The sequence below is a fragment of the Notolabrus celidotus genome, chromosome 5 (assembly GCF_009762535.1).
Source record: "Notolabrus celidotus isolate fNotCel1 chromosome 5, fNotCel1.pri, whole genome shotgun sequence".
Lineage (NCBI taxonomy): Eukaryota > Metazoa > Chordata > Actinopteri > Labriformes > Labridae > Notolabrus > Notolabrus celidotus.
Window position 1 is genome coordinate 31,865,295 of NC_048276.1, and position 19,101 is coordinate 31,884,395.

General features: G+C 39.9%; 1 protein-coding gene across 1 annotated transcript in view; it reads right to left on the bottom strand.

The window, feature by feature from the left end:
• Nucleotides 1-358: 358 nt before the first annotated feature.
• sgcd (sarcoglycan, delta (dystrophin-associated glycoprotein)) overlaps nucleotides 359-19,101 on the bottom strand; it is a 195,706-nt gene continuing 176,963 nt past the window's right edge. The window contains exons 7-8 of the mRNA XM_034684491.1: nucleotides 15,317-15,440; nucleotides 359-6,525 (exon numbers count right to left, since the gene is read on the bottom strand). Coding sequence (XP_034540382.1) covers nucleotides 6,340-6,525; nucleotides 15,317-15,440 — 310 coding nt within the window. The 3' untranslated portion in view covers nucleotides 359-6,339. The remainder of the gene's footprint in view (nucleotides 6,526-15,316; nucleotides 15,441-19,101) is intronic.

Sequence of the window (19,101 nt, forward strand, 5' to 3'; positions counted from 1 at the left end):
CCAGTTGTCATTTCCTGCGAATAAAAGACCAAAAGGAGAATATTTTATTTGGAAGTATGAGGAAATGTTGTACACCATACAACAAAAATATTCATTTGACTTGAACACAAATCTGTGAATAGTAGAACCAGAGAGAAAGAGATTCTTGCAATAGTTTGTTCACTTTTTTCCAGAGCTGTGTATTACACTCGTCTGTAAAAGCTACAGACCGATGAACTACAGAGAGAGTTAAAGAAATACAAGCAGGCATTTAAGCCCATCTCTGAGAAAGAGTATGTTTCATGAAAAAGCAGATAGGATTCTTTTTCAGTACCTGATACTGTTTCTCTAGTCAGTGAAGATCCAATAAATACTGCAATCAACTTGAACAACGCCTTTTATTTTGGCATCTTTGAAAACTACTCCATGAACGGCAGTTTCAGACTGAAAAATGAAGAAAAATGTAAGGATTCAGGATGAATGTTAACCCCTCATGTTTGACAGAAAAGGAAGAAGAGAGAGCTCACAGGGCAGCATGGTGGGAAGTGATCAGATCGGTGTGATTGATCAATCGGCAATATAATCCACTGGACAGGGTAATCACTGGAAATCCTTATGTATGGTGGCCTATAGTTCAACTGCACAAACGTTTCATTGTAATCAAGGAGCTCATGGAACACATTATTTTTACACTTTGTGAAATGCTTTTGTTTCCTAAAATATTTTGTATGTCATGAGATGTTTGTGTCTCATGAAATATTAATGCTTTCTTGAAGTGTTTCTGGGTTCTATGAAATAGTTCTTTATATTGGGAGCTTTTGGGTGTTTTTTTTTAAATATTCTTTGCGTTCCATTAAATGTTTTTGCACTATATGACTTTTTTTCACATTTGATTTTATGTTTGACTTTAGGGCCACCGTACATTAAGATTTGTAGTATTAAAAGTGGTCCTTTCCCTTTATCATTGATGGAATTTATTCTTTACCAGTTGGTGGATTTTTGTTCTTGTTTCTGTTTGGACCCTGTGTAACCCTCTGTATCTTCCCTCCTCTCTTTTTTCTTCTTGCAGTTTTGGTTTGTGTGTTTGCGTCTCTGAGAATCATTCAACACGTTCTGTGGAGCAGACGAACAAAACAAAAGCTCACCCATAGTTGCACAATTTTTACACACAGCACACTTGGAGGGAATGCAAAGACCTCGGGCCGACAGAGCAACAACAACAACAGAAGGAAAGGAAACGAAAAGCAGGTTTGTGTTTGTGAGAAACATCTGAGCTCAGCTGGAGAGACAGGAGAGGCATAAAAACAAACCAGCTTGTTCTCCACAGGCAAAATTTGTATACACTGCTGTACATGCTAACTTAATATTATCCTCAAACATGATTTTTTTTGCCCTTTTCATATAAAACACACACTGATGTACATTTTAAAAAAGGTTTTCCTTTTTGCAAAAGAGCAGAGTTTCTCTTTCGTCGGTGTGTACCCTCTGTAGCTCACCGACGCGGTTATGTATACATTATTTACATATACAACCGTATAAAAATCTGTATTTCTCTTGTGTACATGTATTCAAAAATCAATTACATCAGATAGGTTCATCTTGTAGTGAATTTTTTTCTGAAAGTCCTTTAATATACAGCGACAGAGAAGCTGAGAGACAGCGAGAAGTTTGGAAAACCTGACTCTTTAAAAGGATCTGACATTTAAAATATACAAACCATATAAAATAAGACCACAAATAAATTCAGAGTTATCACAAGCTGCTTGGTCAAAGGGTTTACTTTGTGATGCATGATCTCTACACATTTTAAATTAATTTATTGCACCTTTCAGTGTCAGAAACCTGGTGGCTCAAGATGTAAGAACCAGTTTGCCTTGAATTGCGCAGTATTATCCTGCTAATATCTACTGATTCAAAATATCTAACATGAGCAACAACTCAGGTGCTCCTGATGCAACCAGAGAAAGTCAGGGGAACACTTATGATGCATCCTCTCCTGATGTTATGCATCCTTATTTTCACATTGATCCGACCTTCTCTCCATGTGCATTTGATCTAAGGAGAAGGAGATCTTTGTGAGTCATTTGGATCCCGAGATGAACACTTAGGAGTCATTTTGAGACAGTTTAACCTCTTTCACACATGCACGCATGACATTTTTATACGTTTTAGGATCTCTACCCTTGAAATTTTCTGAAGTGGCTCATCCACACATGTCCCAAAGATCGTGAAGTCTTCCGTGTCAGACTGGGATGTGAGTCTTTGGAAGCACGACATCACATTAAAAGCTTTCTATGAGGGCCCTAGTGTAACGTTTTGGTCAGGATGTCAGACAATGCAACAGAGACCTTCAATATGATGACGGTTTTTATGTTTATATTAATGCAACATGTGAACGGACGGATTGTCTTGAAAATGATTCTCCTTCTCCAACCTTGGTTGATTTTATTCATCCTGTTTTCATGTCATTCTTCAGGGTTTTGCACAAACCGCATGATACTGATGTTACCACCACCTCCCACTCACTCGCACTTTTCTTGACCTTTACCTGCTGAGATCACATATTGGCTCACCCTGACTTCTAGTGATGATCTGATGAGGAAGCTGGCATGGAAAGGTCCAGGTAAAGACTGGGTGAATACATGCGCTGCATTTGGAGAGTTTCAGGTCGTTGTCAGGACTTTTGTGCATGTGTGAAAATGGCATTTTGTTAAGCTACTGATCTTGCACTGCTCTGTCTGTGATGCAGAATAAAATCTGGGTCGACCTCAGGTCCTTGACTTTAGCAGGGCAGGCGTGCCATGAGTAGATGTGTTAGGGAAAACTAGGTATGCAGTCAACTAATGTTTGATGATTTGTTCATTATAAAAACTAAATCTCTGTGCATACATCCTTCACTAATCCCTTTTCCATACATGATCATTCATTTTGAGCTTCTGCAAAACATTTAAAAACAGCACAATTTCTCTGCTTACTTTCCACATTTTTAAAACTCTCTGAAATATCTGTGCATGACAATCACACTTTCAATGTGCAGCTAGTAATACAAAAATAATAAATACTTTGATATTGCATAAGAAGTGCTCACCTTAAAATATCATCCTTTTGGCGTCTTAGTACACCAGATTTGCACAAAAATATAATTGTTTAAATATCTGAAGATGATGTGTGATATCATATTGGAAAAAAATCTATGTTTATGACCAAGCAGTTTGTGATAATTAGTGAAAATCAGACCCATCAGTGCTGTTATCTGTCAGTCACAATCCACAGGATCACTCAAAACACAATAATAGAAACACAGATATGTTTGCACACAGGATATTTGAGAGAATAAAAGCAAAGTAACACACATGTCATCTAAGACCATACAGCTAAAGTGGTTATTAGAAAAAGAAAAAAACGTCATTCCTTTTGCAGAGTCAGGTGTGGCCAGCAGGGGGCGCTGCAGTCAGATGTGGCTGAAGGTCTTTGCATTCACACAGAGGGAGAAGTTTGTGGATGGGATGAAAGTGAACAAAAATCAGAGATGGTACTCGTTGATGCTAAAGAAAGTCTGTGTGATGTGCTTCTTCTTGCCACGAGTGCATGGACATAAGGCACAGGCACAGTTCCCCTCTGTCACAGAGCGGCTCGCGTTTATGTTCGTTTTGATTCGTCCTTTTTTTAAAGGTGTCCCAGAGCAGAAACAGGCAGGGTGATCACCGAGGCTCAAGCAGCTTATGTTAGACATTTAGGACATCTTATCTGATTTTGTTAAAAATAAAGGCTGTAACAGGATGTAGAGTTTCACTAATTTGGTGTGGTGAGTGAGGCAGGAAGCATGGACCAAATGTGTGTGGGCAATGCAGAAATAACACCTTTCTATGTGGTTTAAATGAAAAGATTACAAAAAATTAAACAAAACAGTGTAGAGGGAATAAAACGTGACAGCTCAATATGTTTTAATATCTAAAATTCAATGTTGTCAATAATTAATTTTTTAAAATGAATTCTGCTGTTGGCACTGTGAAGCTAATCTGAGTGTTTTGTTCCCATGAAAATGTGGCATAATAATCTCGTGGTCTAATTTAATGAAGACTTAATTAAATTGTTGATTGCAAGCCTTTACAACACCTTTGTGTTTCAAATTGGAAACACATTCACTTTTCAAATTTGTGTCTCAAAGGTTTAGCTACACATTTCTCAGCCCTTTCTTTAACCTGTTAAATTCACTGGTGCAAAGTCTTTTAATGTTTAAGTTTTGTATGCGAAATAGTTATGAGCTGATTGAAATGGATGTTCAATGAGACATATCTGTACCTCCGACTCAGCAAACCAATTTGACATCATTCATATATAGCCTAACTCAATAACACTACATTTTGTCTGTTTCCTGAGTGTTTTCTTCTCTTTAGGTCAGTCCGCTTTGGAACATCCCTAATTATGATCTGTAATAAGTAACTCAAAGTCTGTGGGCTGAATGTGCCTTAAAGCAACAAATCTGCAAGATGTGCAGACTGAGCAAACTGAATGAACAGAGCGCCTGAAGCTCGGTAAGATGATCGTTTTCATCTTGTGCGCAAAAGTTATTCAGGTTTTATCACTTTGTTTATACCATTAATTCTCCCAGTGATTCGCCTTTCTTAGTGTATGGGTACTATTGATTGCATATTCAACAGTGCCCTGCTGCAAAGAGTTGAGGGATGCATCCCATGTTGTGTTGATGTGTGATTAGCTCCTCTTAAATTTGTTCAAATAAGTCTGTTTTTCTTTTTGGTGAAAGGGTTTTTCATTCCTGTTGGAGGCATTATATATTTAAATGTAATATCAAACACTTGTGTGATGATATGGATTTGCCGTGGAGTACTTTTTGCTTAACACTTGTTAGCTAGATCAAAGCTAAATGGTAAATGGTAAATGGTAAATGGACTTGTACTTATACAGCACTTTGCTAGTCTTTCTGACCACTCAAAGCTCTGTTCTTTATCTCTGTGGTGAAGCAACACTATGCCACAGTTAGCTCAATTACCGCTTTCTATGTTCTAGCACCCTCCTTAGATCATTATCACAGACATGAGTGTGAGAGACCTAATAAACATCTGTTGTTATCAAATTAAATGGTGTTGAGAGAGAGTGTGCACAACCTTGTAAAAACCACTCACTATCATGGGAACACATGATCCTTTTCTTGTGTGCACAGGTTAAAAGTGATCACCTTTGCAGAACTTCAGGGGCTCTGCAGTGAACCGGATGTTTTTTGTTTTGCAGTCTAGGGTCTGAAATTCTTTTGTATTTTTATCTTGAACTAATTCACGTCAGGACAGTCATATTGACGTGCTTGTAGCATACCTCTGAGGGATTTAAAATACCTTTGAACTGTGGGGAAAAAAACTGCATTATTTCAGCTGCTGTTGCAATTTGAGGAGAAAAGGGCGAAGATAAGGAAAAGAGAGGAAGTATGAAGAGGAGGGGTCTGTTGCCACGGGTGATCACCCCCCTGGTTCTGGCACTGGGATGCTCTTGAGGGAGAAGGGAACAGATCGGTGTCTCTTCCGGTAAATCTCTGGAGGGTTTCCTCTCCGTTTCTACCAGGAGGCTCCTACGAGCAAAAAGTGTGTTCACCACGTTGTCATGTAGCGACTGCAAGTGTGTGAGTTAGTGTGTGGATCAGTATGTGTGTACTCTACCTTCATGTATGCCTGTTGGGATCACACCAATATTTCACCAGTACTGTCCTTTTATTGATACTTGTTTATCATCCAGTCAGTTTTGTATAATTTAAAAAAGGATGGAGATGAAGTTTCCACTCTGATCTCGCTTGTATTAAAAAGTCTTTAAAACCTGCAATGTGACACATTATTCCTTTGTTAATGTAATTCAGCTTAAAATCCTAATAACTCCTCCTGTTGGGTTCTGTATAAAGAGCTTAGAGAGTTGTGTATAACACTCAGTGGGGAAATAAAGTGTCCCATGATGCTCTTAATGGTATTTCAGAGGTTCTTCCCACTCTGAAAAGTACAAAATTAAGGGAGAAAATATTTCCTAGCATTGAAATATTGGCACAAAATATCAGCTGTGAGCAGCTTCAATCCAAAAATTTCAGAATTGGCCTGATGAAACACATCCGCAGAGCTTTGATATCAGTCAGAGGGTTTGTGGTTGTAGTGTGTTTACACCAATATGTCTGTTTTAAGTACAGTATCTATGATTGTTAATTTTCCTTCAGCTCTGGCAGTCCGGTTGTACTGTTTGCTGTGAGTAAGTCCCGTATGGGCAGGCGATATGTGATCATCACGTACATACTGAACGTGTACGTCTGTTTTGCCCCTCTGTCTTGCTTAAAATCTGTGTAATTATTTGTATTTTTTTGCATGGTTCCTAGAGGCAGACATTGTTGCTAATCTGGCAGGTGGATCCGGTGCCGGCCTGGGACAGGAAAAGCCTCCCGTTGGGGCAAACGCAAACCTCGTAGACAGTCTGCCTGTTCCCAGAGGCCGAGGAGCTGGTGGAGGCCTTCCCCTCAGGCAGCCGCATCAGTCTGATCCTCCGAGCGTCCAGAGAAATCTAAGAGACGGGGAGAGAAAACGGGTGAGTCTGCAGAAAACTGAGAGCCGTATTAACCAGAGTGCATTCATAAATAATACATACAAAAAGATGCTGATAGATGACAGAGGAAGAGGAGAGGTGATAAGTGTAGGACTTCAATTTGAGATTGAGATTTTTAGAAACTTCTGGATGTCTTTAGACTGAATGCAAATTTGAGTGATTGCATTCAAAGTGAAAGGAAAATATGCAACAAAAGAGAATCAGCTCCAGATGGCTTGTATTCAAAATGCTCACTCATCTAAATGCCTTTTATCTTATGCAAAATACTTCTGTGACTTGCTACACAACTGAAAAACACAACAAAGCTTTAAAATGTAGGGGGTCACCTTTTTCAAAGTCTCAGTGGCAGGAGTAAACTCTCCACCACATGCTCTGGTGATCAAACCGTCTTCTCTCTTAACTTTCAATTCAACGATTCACTTATTTCACTCTCATTTCTTTCAGAAAATTACTTCTTTGTCGCATGTGTAGATCAGTAAACAGCATTTGAGGAAAACTATGTCAGAAGGAAACTCTTTGCTGATTTAAACTTAATCTCTGTGAACTGTTTGGTTATCTTTCCTGGAAATCCTGCTGCTGACGGTGCAGCATCACAGGGATTCAGCCAGAAAAATAGAACATTTCTGAGGACATTAAAGTGCATTATATGGTATCATAGCATATTGCATCCTATCGTAACTTCTTCTGGAAAGTAGTATCCAGTTAAGTGCACAGTTTCCCGTAGTTACATATTATTTTTCTGAGACCAAAGGAAACAAAGTCATGTCGACTTAATATGAAGGGCAGATAACTTTCCAAAAGTCTGCCCTGATATTTCACTTTTTCTAGCCACAACCATAGACTGTATAAGTAATGGACATAGTATCCGTGACGTCACCCATCTGTTTCTGAAGCCGAAGTCTATGGTTTTCACAACATCCACAGCTAATAATATCTATCTATTTGTTGTGTTGTTTGGAGCGGTGGCTTTGTGACACGGTTCATAGGTTAACTCAGAGTAAGATAAGATTCTCACACAACAAAATTAAAGTGAACTCAAGACTGGGCTCAAATCATAAGTGTAAAAAAAGATAATGAATAAATACACATTCACACATGTACCCACAACATGCCGCCGTTTAACCAAACAATAATTGCAAACGTATGCAGTTAAAAAAAAAAGCATAACAAAATATAAATACTCCATATTGCACATGGGGCAGCATTATACTGAGTGTGGCAGAAACGATTCTCAAATTAAAAATAAGGTTAAAGAAGAAGAAAAATGATGTCTTGAAGAGTTTTTTAAATCTAACAAATCAACAGAACTCTCTAACGCGACACGATGAGCTGTCGTACAACGTTTTTTTACATCTACTTTTAATCTTTAATTGGCTATGATATTTATCACTTATGGAAAATACACACTTTGTTTTAAGGGCTTAGCAAAGTCAATGAAGATAAATGTGCAGATAATTTTGTTAGTTATATTAAATCATACTGAATTGTTTGTAAATGAATGAATCATCCTTGAATTAAATTATAGCCATTAAGGTTTGAATGGGAACTGCTGTCTTGTGAGGAATAGGTTTACAATGCTAGTTTAGATGATTATATAAAGGTCAACTACTAAAGCCTCTGAATGATTGTTGTTCACCAAACACAACTCGCTCCATCCTTCAGTCAAACAAGACACTGTTATTCCCTCAGAAACAATTACACATGTTGAAGTCGAGCTGTTGGTTCAGAAAGTCAAATATACTTGGAAAGATAAAGTTTGGATATCCACCCCCTTACTCTGTGACTGGATAAGTTACACTGAGGCCAGTGTGTATAGAGTTTCTTGTTGCTGATTGAGAATTAAGAGTCTGGCCTGAGACCAGCTGGACAGGCCTTGTCTGTCGATGGTTCAGGATGTGTAACATTTGGCTGAAAACCAGCTCCAGCTCAAATAATCTTCAATCACTCTCAAACCGCTCACGTCACGTCACTAAAAGCCTCTAACTGCCCACACCAGCACCTTGCCCACTGGACAGTCATGATCCTGGCTTTCATTGAGGCAAAAAGACTCATTCCTGTTTTCTCTTTAAAGGCTAAAAACTCATCTTCTTCCCTTTCATCTCTACTTCGGCAAACCCTCTCTGAATCCTACGTCTTGTCTCGTCTCTTCACTTTAATTGCTCTCGGAGCATATCTCTCCACCTGCTCTCTTTAGCTCGGCTTTTATTATACTTCCCAGGTTGTCTACCTTTAAGATTCAACTTGCACAAATAGCATCTGCGGCTCTTAACACCTTAGCACTCTACATTGTGGGTTGCACAGAATGGTAAGTGAACTTGATATTGAGAGTCACTATAGAAGCATCTCTCAAGTCTCTCAGACAGTAGCTCCTGTTTCTAAGAGATTTTTGCTATCCTTACTCAAAGCATATCCCAGCTCTTTTAAACATTCAGAGCACAGGGACAATGATGAGTGGCTGTAAAAGGTCATGTGTTCAATTTGAAGCTCACACTATGAATGTTAAAAATGCATGTTAGAATGATATCCTCCTTAAAAGTCACCCAGAATGCATCTGCCTGGCATCATCTCTGAGTAGAAATCTGTTGTAGACTGAAGAAGTGGAAACCTGCAGGGTAAGAAAACAACTAAAGGGCATCTGTCTAGATTCATGAAGCAGGAGAAGGTTGAAGTAAGTCTCTCAGAGTGGAGAAAAGCCAGAATACACTAGTTTTACCAGTTATTATTAGGATTTGTTATAAGAGATGTGCACTCTTGAAACCAGCTGTGTGCAGTCGGGTATGTGCCACACCTTTCTAAGGTTGTCTGACACTATCCCTGTCTCACTTCTCTAAAATGACGTGTTCTCTATCATCCGTGATGGGTTTGCCATGTTAGGGAGCATCCATAAGCTTATACTGCGGCTCAAGGGAGAGAGGATCGAAGAGAGAGGAGGAGGGGACACATCACTCCTCTTTAAACATATTCCCATACTTTATTTCCTTATGTCTTTCCAAGCTTCTCTTGGGAGAGGGACTGAGACACAAGTGAAGGATGCATGGATGCAATGCTATTTGTAAACAAACATATTCACAGTATTAAGGAATTAGTGGAAAGACAATTTTTGCAAGCATAAACCGGATTAAGCATCTTCATTACATGGGCATAGATGGCATCAATTGTATGATAGAAACGTTATCAAACCAGTCTGTAACCTCTCCAAATGCTGCATCTTCCACTGTCCTGAGTTTCAAAAGGATGTGACAAAGACAAATGTCAAAAAAGATAGAAACCACACAGACGACTAGACCCCTGGCTCCAGTCCTGTCCACATGCATCCTCTCTGCCAAGCATCTTGTAAGCCTTCAGGTGTTGGAAGGGGCGTCCTTCTTGCCCACATTGTTTCCAGCTGCATAGCTGGATCTGTGATTTCCTTTGTCTTTCTCCATGCCCGAGAGGTTGGTGCTAAGATGTCTCTTGCATTAACAAATCTGTGCTAAATGGTCTCATTTTACTGACACTGATTTAACTTTGAGCCATCTATATGACTCTGAAAAGACTTAAACTGATCACATACAGTGACATAGATTGTGAGTTCAGAGCATAAATTGAAAGAACTTCCACTGTAACTCTACTAATACTCGCTAAGTTGCTGACTTCTTCTCTAAAAGTCGACAAAAAGAGAGTAGCATACATCTGAAAAAGTCAAAAGGTTTACTGTCTGCTGCTCCCCAGATCATTCGTCTCATCCCAGAAGCAACAGGAGCGAAACCCACTCCCACACTTTACTCCCTTTACCCCCACATTGATTGAAACATGTTGTTTTTCTCCCACAGAAACAAACCAGTGCTGCATGAAGTTCATCTCTCTGCCCTCCTCTGCCTCCTGGGGCTCCTGCAGAGCGGGTGTTTCAGAGAGGAGCAGAGGAGGAGCTCTCAGCCATAAAAAAGGTAAAGGAGCCATTACCGGGCTCCTCGGGGAGGCATCACAATCAAATGACCTGGAACACTTTTAAAGAAGAGTCTCAGCTGACTTGTCTGACAGCTGCTGTTGAACAAATCTTTCTCCACAAGGGGCAGATGGTGTGAAACACTGACAGGACCTGTGTGTTAGAGTGGCTGGACCATCTTAGAGATAAGAGTGTGGCAGAAAAGAAGGGACAATGGAGGGAAAAGGATGACTCTTATTTTCTGGTTTCCACATATTTTGTTTCATCAGTGTTACAACAATTTCAACCGATTTATTTGCTTCTATATTGTATTATTTAAAGTTCCAAATCATCATCAAGCTGTGTTAAATTGTTTACTATAAACAAGTGTATGTAGAGATGAGCTTGATAAAGTTGCATGCAGACTTTTTGGTTAGCGATGCGACCAAAGCAATGTGTATCAAGGACAGGCATGTGGACGTAAAGGCTGGTGGTAAGGGCTTTGCTAATGTTAGTGACCCTGTACAAACCAGTTGTACATTGTTTATCCACAGACTCTATGGTCCTGTATTAGACTTGTCGGCTTGTTGGAATTCAAATGTCTGATTAAGCGACTAGCAAATTTGGAGCATCCTTAGTTTAGAGGGGTATGTTTATCTAATGAATAACTTTTACTAAAAACCTCTCAGCTGCATTAAATATACACTTTAGGGGCGCTAGTTTGGCTCAGAGGTTGAATCATGTGCATTATGTGTTGAGACTGTGGTCATCAAGGTGGGCGGCTTGGGTTTGATTGAAGCCCTTTCTTGCTTGTTTTTCCTCTCTCTCCCTATCGTCCTCTCAATAAAGTCACAAAAGTAAACTTTAAATAAAGTTCAATTCCCCTCCTCGTTTGTTGGACACTTGTCAGAGTGCAACCCATAAGGTGAAGCTGATGATGTAAAGCCTGAAGGCATCATGCAGTGGTATACATATTGTTCCATCTTAGTTTGTTTCACAATTAAAAAAGGTTTTATACACTTTAAGTATAGTTTTTTCTCAGATGAATAAAATCTCCATTGTCTGACAGAAATAGAGACACAACGGATCTCTGCCAGAATTGTTGTATGCTAAGAACCATCCCATGAGTCCTCCAACATTGTCTCAACAGAATGGATTCCAGCACAGTACTGATTGTTGGTTGGCAGTGTTCAGAGCCCATTACACAATCACGGTACAAGCCTACCGCCAACACAATCTCACTCCCAACTCAAATCAAAATAACCAAAAGTCGTGTCAGAATGGGCTTCAGTGTATGCACAACTTGTGGGTGCGGGTTTTATTCTTGAAAGTCTGATTAATAGTTTTAGTTTGACTGGAACCCCTCAGGTGATATTTGGGTGTTTTTAGGTATACATATTAGTCTTTAACCAAACTGATGTTAGAGTAAAGGCTGATTTATACTTCTGCGTCGAATCAACGGCGTACCCTATGCCAGGGGTTTGCATAGCTCCCGTACCATGTAGCTGATGTGCACCTCCTTCAAAATGTAAATACACGTAGAATCAATGCAGACTCAATCAGAATCAATCGGACTGCAAGCCTGCTCGGCGGCTTGTATTTCCTGCATTTACAGCACTTCCGGGAACCCGGCTCATCGGCCGCACATCGACCATGTATTTCATCTCCTCCTCTCTATTCTTCATGTAATCATGTCTGCATGATACACAGCAACATGTATCAGCTGTAGATTAACATAACACACTCTGTATCGCTGTGGAAAAGTACGCAGAGATCGTAGCTATCAGAGAGACCACCCTGCCCTCAAGTGTTTTGGCGTGGAATTGCTGCGCGACACGGACACATCGACGCAGAAATATGTAGTGTTCATGTCCGTGTCAGCCCCTGCTGCGTAGGGGAGACACAGAAGTATAAATCAGCCTTAAGAGTCAGTCAGTGTAGTACAGGTTTAAAAGAAGATGCTTTGCAGCCTCTGGAGTGCTATATCAATAAAAATAGAACATAAATGTTCTATTAGTTTGGAAATGTGGATGAAACTCCATCTTGTGTAGACCTTCCTTTAAAAAAGAGTCAACGCTGCTCTAGCCCCCATGGGTTGAACCACTGGAGGTTTGGTCTGCTGTTCTTATGACCACGTTGAGGTGCGTGTGTATGGTCTGTGTGTGTGTAACCCAGTGTCAGTTATATGACTCTGAGAGGCTTCAGGGAACAACAATGTCTGTGCGAGAGTCTATTTCTGCATCAGCCCATGTGGTTTGTGGGTCTCTAATGACCAAAGCCACTCTGTAATTGGTGTGCTGGGGCCAAGGGAGTCCTGAGGAAGCAGAGAGTGTGTGTATTTGTGTGTGTGTGTCGGACAAAGGTCTGACAAATGGACATTTGCAACGCTAATGGAGCAAAAAATCGTGCTTCTAATTATATGAATTGACCATCACAAGTTCAACAGCCTCATTTTGGAACACACAGCCATGACAACTGTAAGGATATGGTGAAGTGGGCGTGGCTTCAGACTGCTGCTGCAGCTACTTTTAATAGAACTTGACTGAATCCAAGGGCACCTTTCTGAAACAGCCTCTCTCACTCCTCGTCCGGCTTGTATTAGCAGCCTGTTTTAATGTATGAAAGTGTTTTTGTGGGAAACTTTTAAACACTTTCTTCTCCCTAATCCTCCCTCGCTGATTTTAACAGATCTGACATGACACGACTGTTGCAACGTAAGGTGGGAAATCCTTTTATCAGCGCAGCCGGGCGTGATGAATGCGAGGAATGATGTGTGTAACGAATTAAGGGACGGCTGGAGGAATTTAGGAGCAGGGAGGAAAGGATGAAAGAAGGAAAGTAACAGCATGTCAATGGATGAGCGAGTAGGAAAAAGATGGTATATAAAGTAAGTTAAAGACAGAAAGAGGACACAGGAAGAAGGGGGAGGAAAGGAAAGGACAGGAGGCAAACTTCTGAAAGCTTTAAAGAAAACTGAAGTAGTGACTGAAGGAAAGATAGGGGGAAGAAAATAAATCAATCAACTTCTGTTCTCTATTTTTCTCCTTTTTGTGAGGCTGTAACAGATTCTGGTGGACGGCCAATATGTGGGAAACTGCCACCAGCCAATTAGCTTAACATTGGTCCATGCTGGCTGAGGGAGCTCACTATTGTTTGGATTTTTTGGCTAAAAATAAGTTTGGACATGAGCAATATTGAATTGAGATGGAGCTGCATCTGCCAGAATGGCTGGAGGACAGAAAGTTAATTTCACAACTTGCCTGTACAAGAGAGAGCGGGGGATTTTATCTTTATACAGAAGGCATGTTTGATGTAACAGGATGGCCTTTGATATCACATTTTCCTGCACATCACTCAAATCCTTTCACACATGGACTCTGAACATTTCCGAAATAACTCAGGGGCATTCAGGACCTGAAACCCTCCTGAATTGACTTTTACATGTTTAACTCACAGTAGGAGATTGTTAGACACCCGTTCACTATGAAAAACAGTCAAGTTTTAATTCATCAAGCTAATAACATGACAACTGCTCCCTCCATCTGCTCCTTCTCAAGGTCCATTCTGCAAAGCACTTGCTCTTATTACATTCAAGTACAAACACTCCAGTTGAGTTTTGCAGCCCTGTGCAGATTGCTCTTGTTTGGTGTCTGAAATGAGCCATAAGCACTTCCCCTCTCTTCTGCACAGAGCTGCACTGTGCGCTCTCACCTGAAAGAGCTCAAATAGGTCTGCATGTAGATGATGAATCAGAAGATGACACTTTAACAAGTTGAATTCATGACAGATGTGGTACAAATATTATCATTACAACAACGCTTCTTTCCTGTAGAGAGCCAATAAGAGCAGCTAGATCACAACACTCATCCCATGCATAACAAACTAAACTGTGTCCACAGTTGAGGACAAAATGTGTTTTTGTATGTCCTTGGGTTGAGCCACCAACAGCCCCAGACATATTTAACTCCTGCTTTTAAAAAAATAGAGTAATGTGAAAGTCTTATTTACATACTTTATGGACAGATATGCAGAAGGTCATTCAGAGGTGGACTTGTTTTCATCGTCACTGGAAGTTTTGAGTGCGACATCCCTTATCACCAACTCTTGGTAGATGGTACATTTTCACTCCAACTTCATGTGGCTGTTGGCTCTGGAAACTGAAAATTCATTTGGATAGAAATGGACTAATTCTGCCCCAGAGGAATGCTTAATGCCATATTTAATATGGCAACAATGCCAGTGCACACAGACGCTATTTTATCTCTGCAGCATGCTATAGGAAGAATTCAACCCATTGGACATGTTTGTCTCATTTACACAAGTTTAGGAGTGCATAAGTCCTAGTTCTTCATGAGTCAGACCCGTGGCTTGGTTTACATGACAGTGTTGGCTAAGTAGAGCCTGAAGGATGAAGACTTTGGTGACTCTGCCAGGGTTGCTCTCACTACAAAATATTTAAAGATGTTTCCACAGTAATAGAAATCAAAGTGACGACAAGTGAGGTGAGCAGTCGAGAGTACACAGCAGAGAAACTGCTCAAAGGAAAAGAAAGCAAATGACGTCATCACCCTGCACAAGAAAATGTTCCCAACCATTACCTGCTGGCTTCAAACATCACCTCACCCAACTCAGACATTTTTAAAGAAGGCTGAAGGATTCACACATGCAGCCGAGCCTTACAATGTGGAACTTTCAGGAGGATTGCATGAGTTCATTAGGGTTGAACAAACTATCATGATCAAAACTACAAACATTAAATGTGATAAATCAGCCCACATTTTTATGATTTGCAGTCCTTCTCCCTCAAACAGGCTTAAAGATAATACATGCTTATGGTTAACAGACCTCTCCGTCTTTGGACTCCAGTCTCAGCTCGTTCCTGCAGATGGCTTGGATGTCACCGGCCTCGGCCAGGATCTGGATGCCTTTGGGAGCCTCCATCAGCAGAGAGCGAGTAGGAGACTCCAGCCTGAGAAAAGACAGACAAACGGCTCTTTTAGTGCCCATTGTTTGGACAGAAACAATAGACGGGAACAAGATAAAGAAGTCTGAGCTCTGAAAACACCCATGGATTTCACTATTTTTTAAGATCCCACGAAGAAAATTCACTTTGGATTCATTTTCAATTCATCTTTTCAAATCTGAGAATATCTTGTACCCAGCAGTTCTGATTATAAAAAACCCTGATATTATAGAAGTTTTAACGATCTGGAGGTCTGATCAATTTTCATTTTTTACATCAGAATTAAACATGTTTACAGCCTGGTTAAAAAACTGTTTTGACCTGAATAGCCCTGTTTTCTATTCTACACACTACTGATTTTATAAATCCTTAGTTTTAAAGATTTCACTGTTATGACTTTTTGAATGATTGGGTATAATCAGGGGCGTGGCTGACAGGTAGGCATATTGAAGCTGTTTTTTTCATCTCTTTTTTTTATGTTATGTTGTCTTAACAATAACTGTGTTCATGTCATTCTTGAGGGTGAAATCATTGGTGTGTTTTGTAATATAGTGTTGAATTTTCTAAAAAGTTATGTTTTGACAACAAGGAGCACTGAACCCCTGCCTTCAAGTCAAAAACTGACATTGGTCCTCAGATAGATAGACACAGAAGAACACAAACATACTAAAATGACCCACTCCTTGACTGGAATATAAATTAAGCAAGTTTGACACTCTAACACTTCTGCCCACAGCCTTCATGCAGTGGCTGCTTATAAATGTGTGTATGAGGATTAAAACTGAGCCCACTCCTCTCTGCATCCTGACTAAAGAAGCCTTGAAACCACTCAAAGACACAAGACATAACAAGAAGCTGCACAGGTGTCAAAATGCTTCAGAGGACTCACACCTGCAGAGGATGTCTCTATTGGCCTCCTGTCTTCCTGTCAACATGATGGCTGTGGATAAAACAAGTGGTGTTTTCTCCTCAGGGATGGTTTGCATTGTTATCTTTCACATACTGTATACAGCTGGGGGATTGTGGGGCTTTTGTTTCAGAGCAAGAGGCAGCTATTGAAGGTTGCATTTGTATTCACAGATACAGTATATGCCACTTATCGGCTGCTCTGGGGTGTTGTAAGTCTTATGTGTTGATTGAGGATATTCTGCTGGATTCTCTGTCACATTCACATTTTGTACCAATGTAATGTGGAAAAAAATCAGTGCAGGTGTCTTCACCCTCTGTTGTTCAAAAAATAAGCTAATGTGGAAATGTAAAAAAATCCTCCAGTGTCCACTTAAGACCATGCAAACAGCCAAGGGATCCCCACTGCTCCATATTGTTCTGTTTTTACAGCAGAATTTGTTTAGAGTCTGGTACAAAAAAGGTTTTGGTTGCTATTATGGATGTTCTAAAACCTATACAGGTACGACAACACTCACAACTGAGCACTGTCGTGGCTAAAGAGTCTGCTAATTGGTTTTCAGTGTGTCTACTATTAGCAGAGCCAGCACCACCAGCCTTCCGTCATCCCTGCAGCCAACCTCAATGTGTCCACCTGAGGTTGGCCCCAAAAGCCAATAAGGTCCCGAGTGAGCAGTTTTGGTTATATCTGTATTCATCACAGCTGCACAGGCGTAATTTTATACAACTCATATGTATTGATTATGTGATGTCATAAGGCATAATTGTATTGGGATGAGTTTAAGTCACATTATGAGGCGTATGCGTGTCCAGCATTAGACGATAAATGAGCCAAATCCATGTTTGGGAATGTTTGAACATTATTCTGTGAGTTTCCAAGTTTTTAAACTTTATAAGTAATATTTTGACTTTCTTCTCGTCTTCCACAGTCTTGACATTTTGACTTATTTTTCAACCTTTTAACCCACCATTTCTTGTTCAAGCACATTTCAACTCTAACCCTGACATTTCCGTTTCATTCTTAGTGTTTCCAATTTACTTTTTGACATTTCCACATCAGTCTTGACATTTCAATCCAACTATTCTACTGTATTACCAACTTTTTGACTTGATTTTTGTCTTTTCAACCATATTTTCTCTTTATTCTGAAAATGTCCACCTCATTCTTGACATTTCAACCCAAAACGTCCCTTTCATTCTAGACATTTTACCTTTGAACTCAACATACTTACCTTATTCAAGACATTTTCACTATTTTTTTGACACTTCAATTTTCATTATCTCGGTTACGTATTACTCTCAATGTTTATTCTTGACAGTTCAATCTTTTGTTGAACACTTTCACCTTACTCTTAATTTCAATTTTTTTTAAATCAAAGTTTCTATCTTTGTATTAAAAATGAATTGAATTCAAACATTTACTTTATTCTCCATATTTTTCCCCGTTATGACAAAATGATAGCTTACTTCCAAAAAGTCTTCTTACTCTTCTCCCTCCTATACTGATCTCTAATACCCCTCCATAATACTCAGTTGTATCTACTTGGGAGTTAAAGGATGTTCAGTCTTGTAATTTACACGACAGGGGGGGAAGAAATGACAGCTGAGAGCTGATGAACATTACAGAAGACAAAAAGCTTCCACTGATGAGGAGAGGGAGCAAGTTTCCAAATTAAAACTTTAATCTGTTTTGCATTACCTCTTCCCCGTGGAGGGTTAAGCTTTCACACATATTAACAGCAGTGTGTGTAATGCACTGATTAATTAAACACACATCATCAAATGCCTTTTCATTGCAGTTGTTTAAATTTCAAACCTTGTGTTCAGGTTTAGACATTTAAAGAGGTGCTCAAATAAATTGGATTAACTTCATTCCAAGTAACATCAGATACTCCGTCAGTGGTTTGTTTGTTTATCTGTTTTTGTTTTCATAGATATTAATCAGACGGCTCTGGTAACTTGACTCTTTACCCTGACATGTTTCAACCACAAACTTGCAGTCTTCCTCAGAAGTGTCATGTGATGTTGTTGTGACTTTATGTCAGCTGATTTATAGAGGTTTGGTCGTCCTGCCTGAAGCTGCACAATGACCACGTGCCCTGTTGTTCAACAGTCTCGGGACAGCATCCAAGGTGTGTGACAGCATGTTGGCCCCCTCCTCCTGGTTAACTGTCTTCTGGGCTCACTTTCTAATCTCTACTGCCTCCCTTATCCAATGATAGTGTCTCTCTCTGTTAAGTTTGGATGACCTCTGCCTTTTCCAGGTCCATGATGTGATTCTCTCTCTAACAGAGGTCTGATATGTCTGATTTGAAGTTTTCTTTGTCCATGTTTTGCTTTATTGCATGTGAGTGTGCTCCAGATGTTTCTCTCACATTCTTTCTGTGTTCATTTTTTGCGTATGCCAAACACCGTGCCTGTGTCACTGATGTATGACGGACAAGTTCATAAAGAACATCACGTGACTCTTCAGAGAAAGACTGTGGAAAGTTTGTGGTCATGTCAAGGTAAAAAGAAAACAAACCGCTCTAAATACAGAAACTGTTCCATTTAGTATATCTACAGAGTCAGACCAAATGAACCTTTTTGGACCTTCTTGCTGACATGTTGTAGAATCAGGTGGTTTGAATCCAGGTGTCTAATTAAGACTGCCCTCTACGTACAGCCACACCCAGCTATTAAAACTGGACCCTGCCTTTAATTGGGACAGGTTTTTATTGGAAACTTTATGGTAAATAAGTTTATTATACCCAGGTTTGCC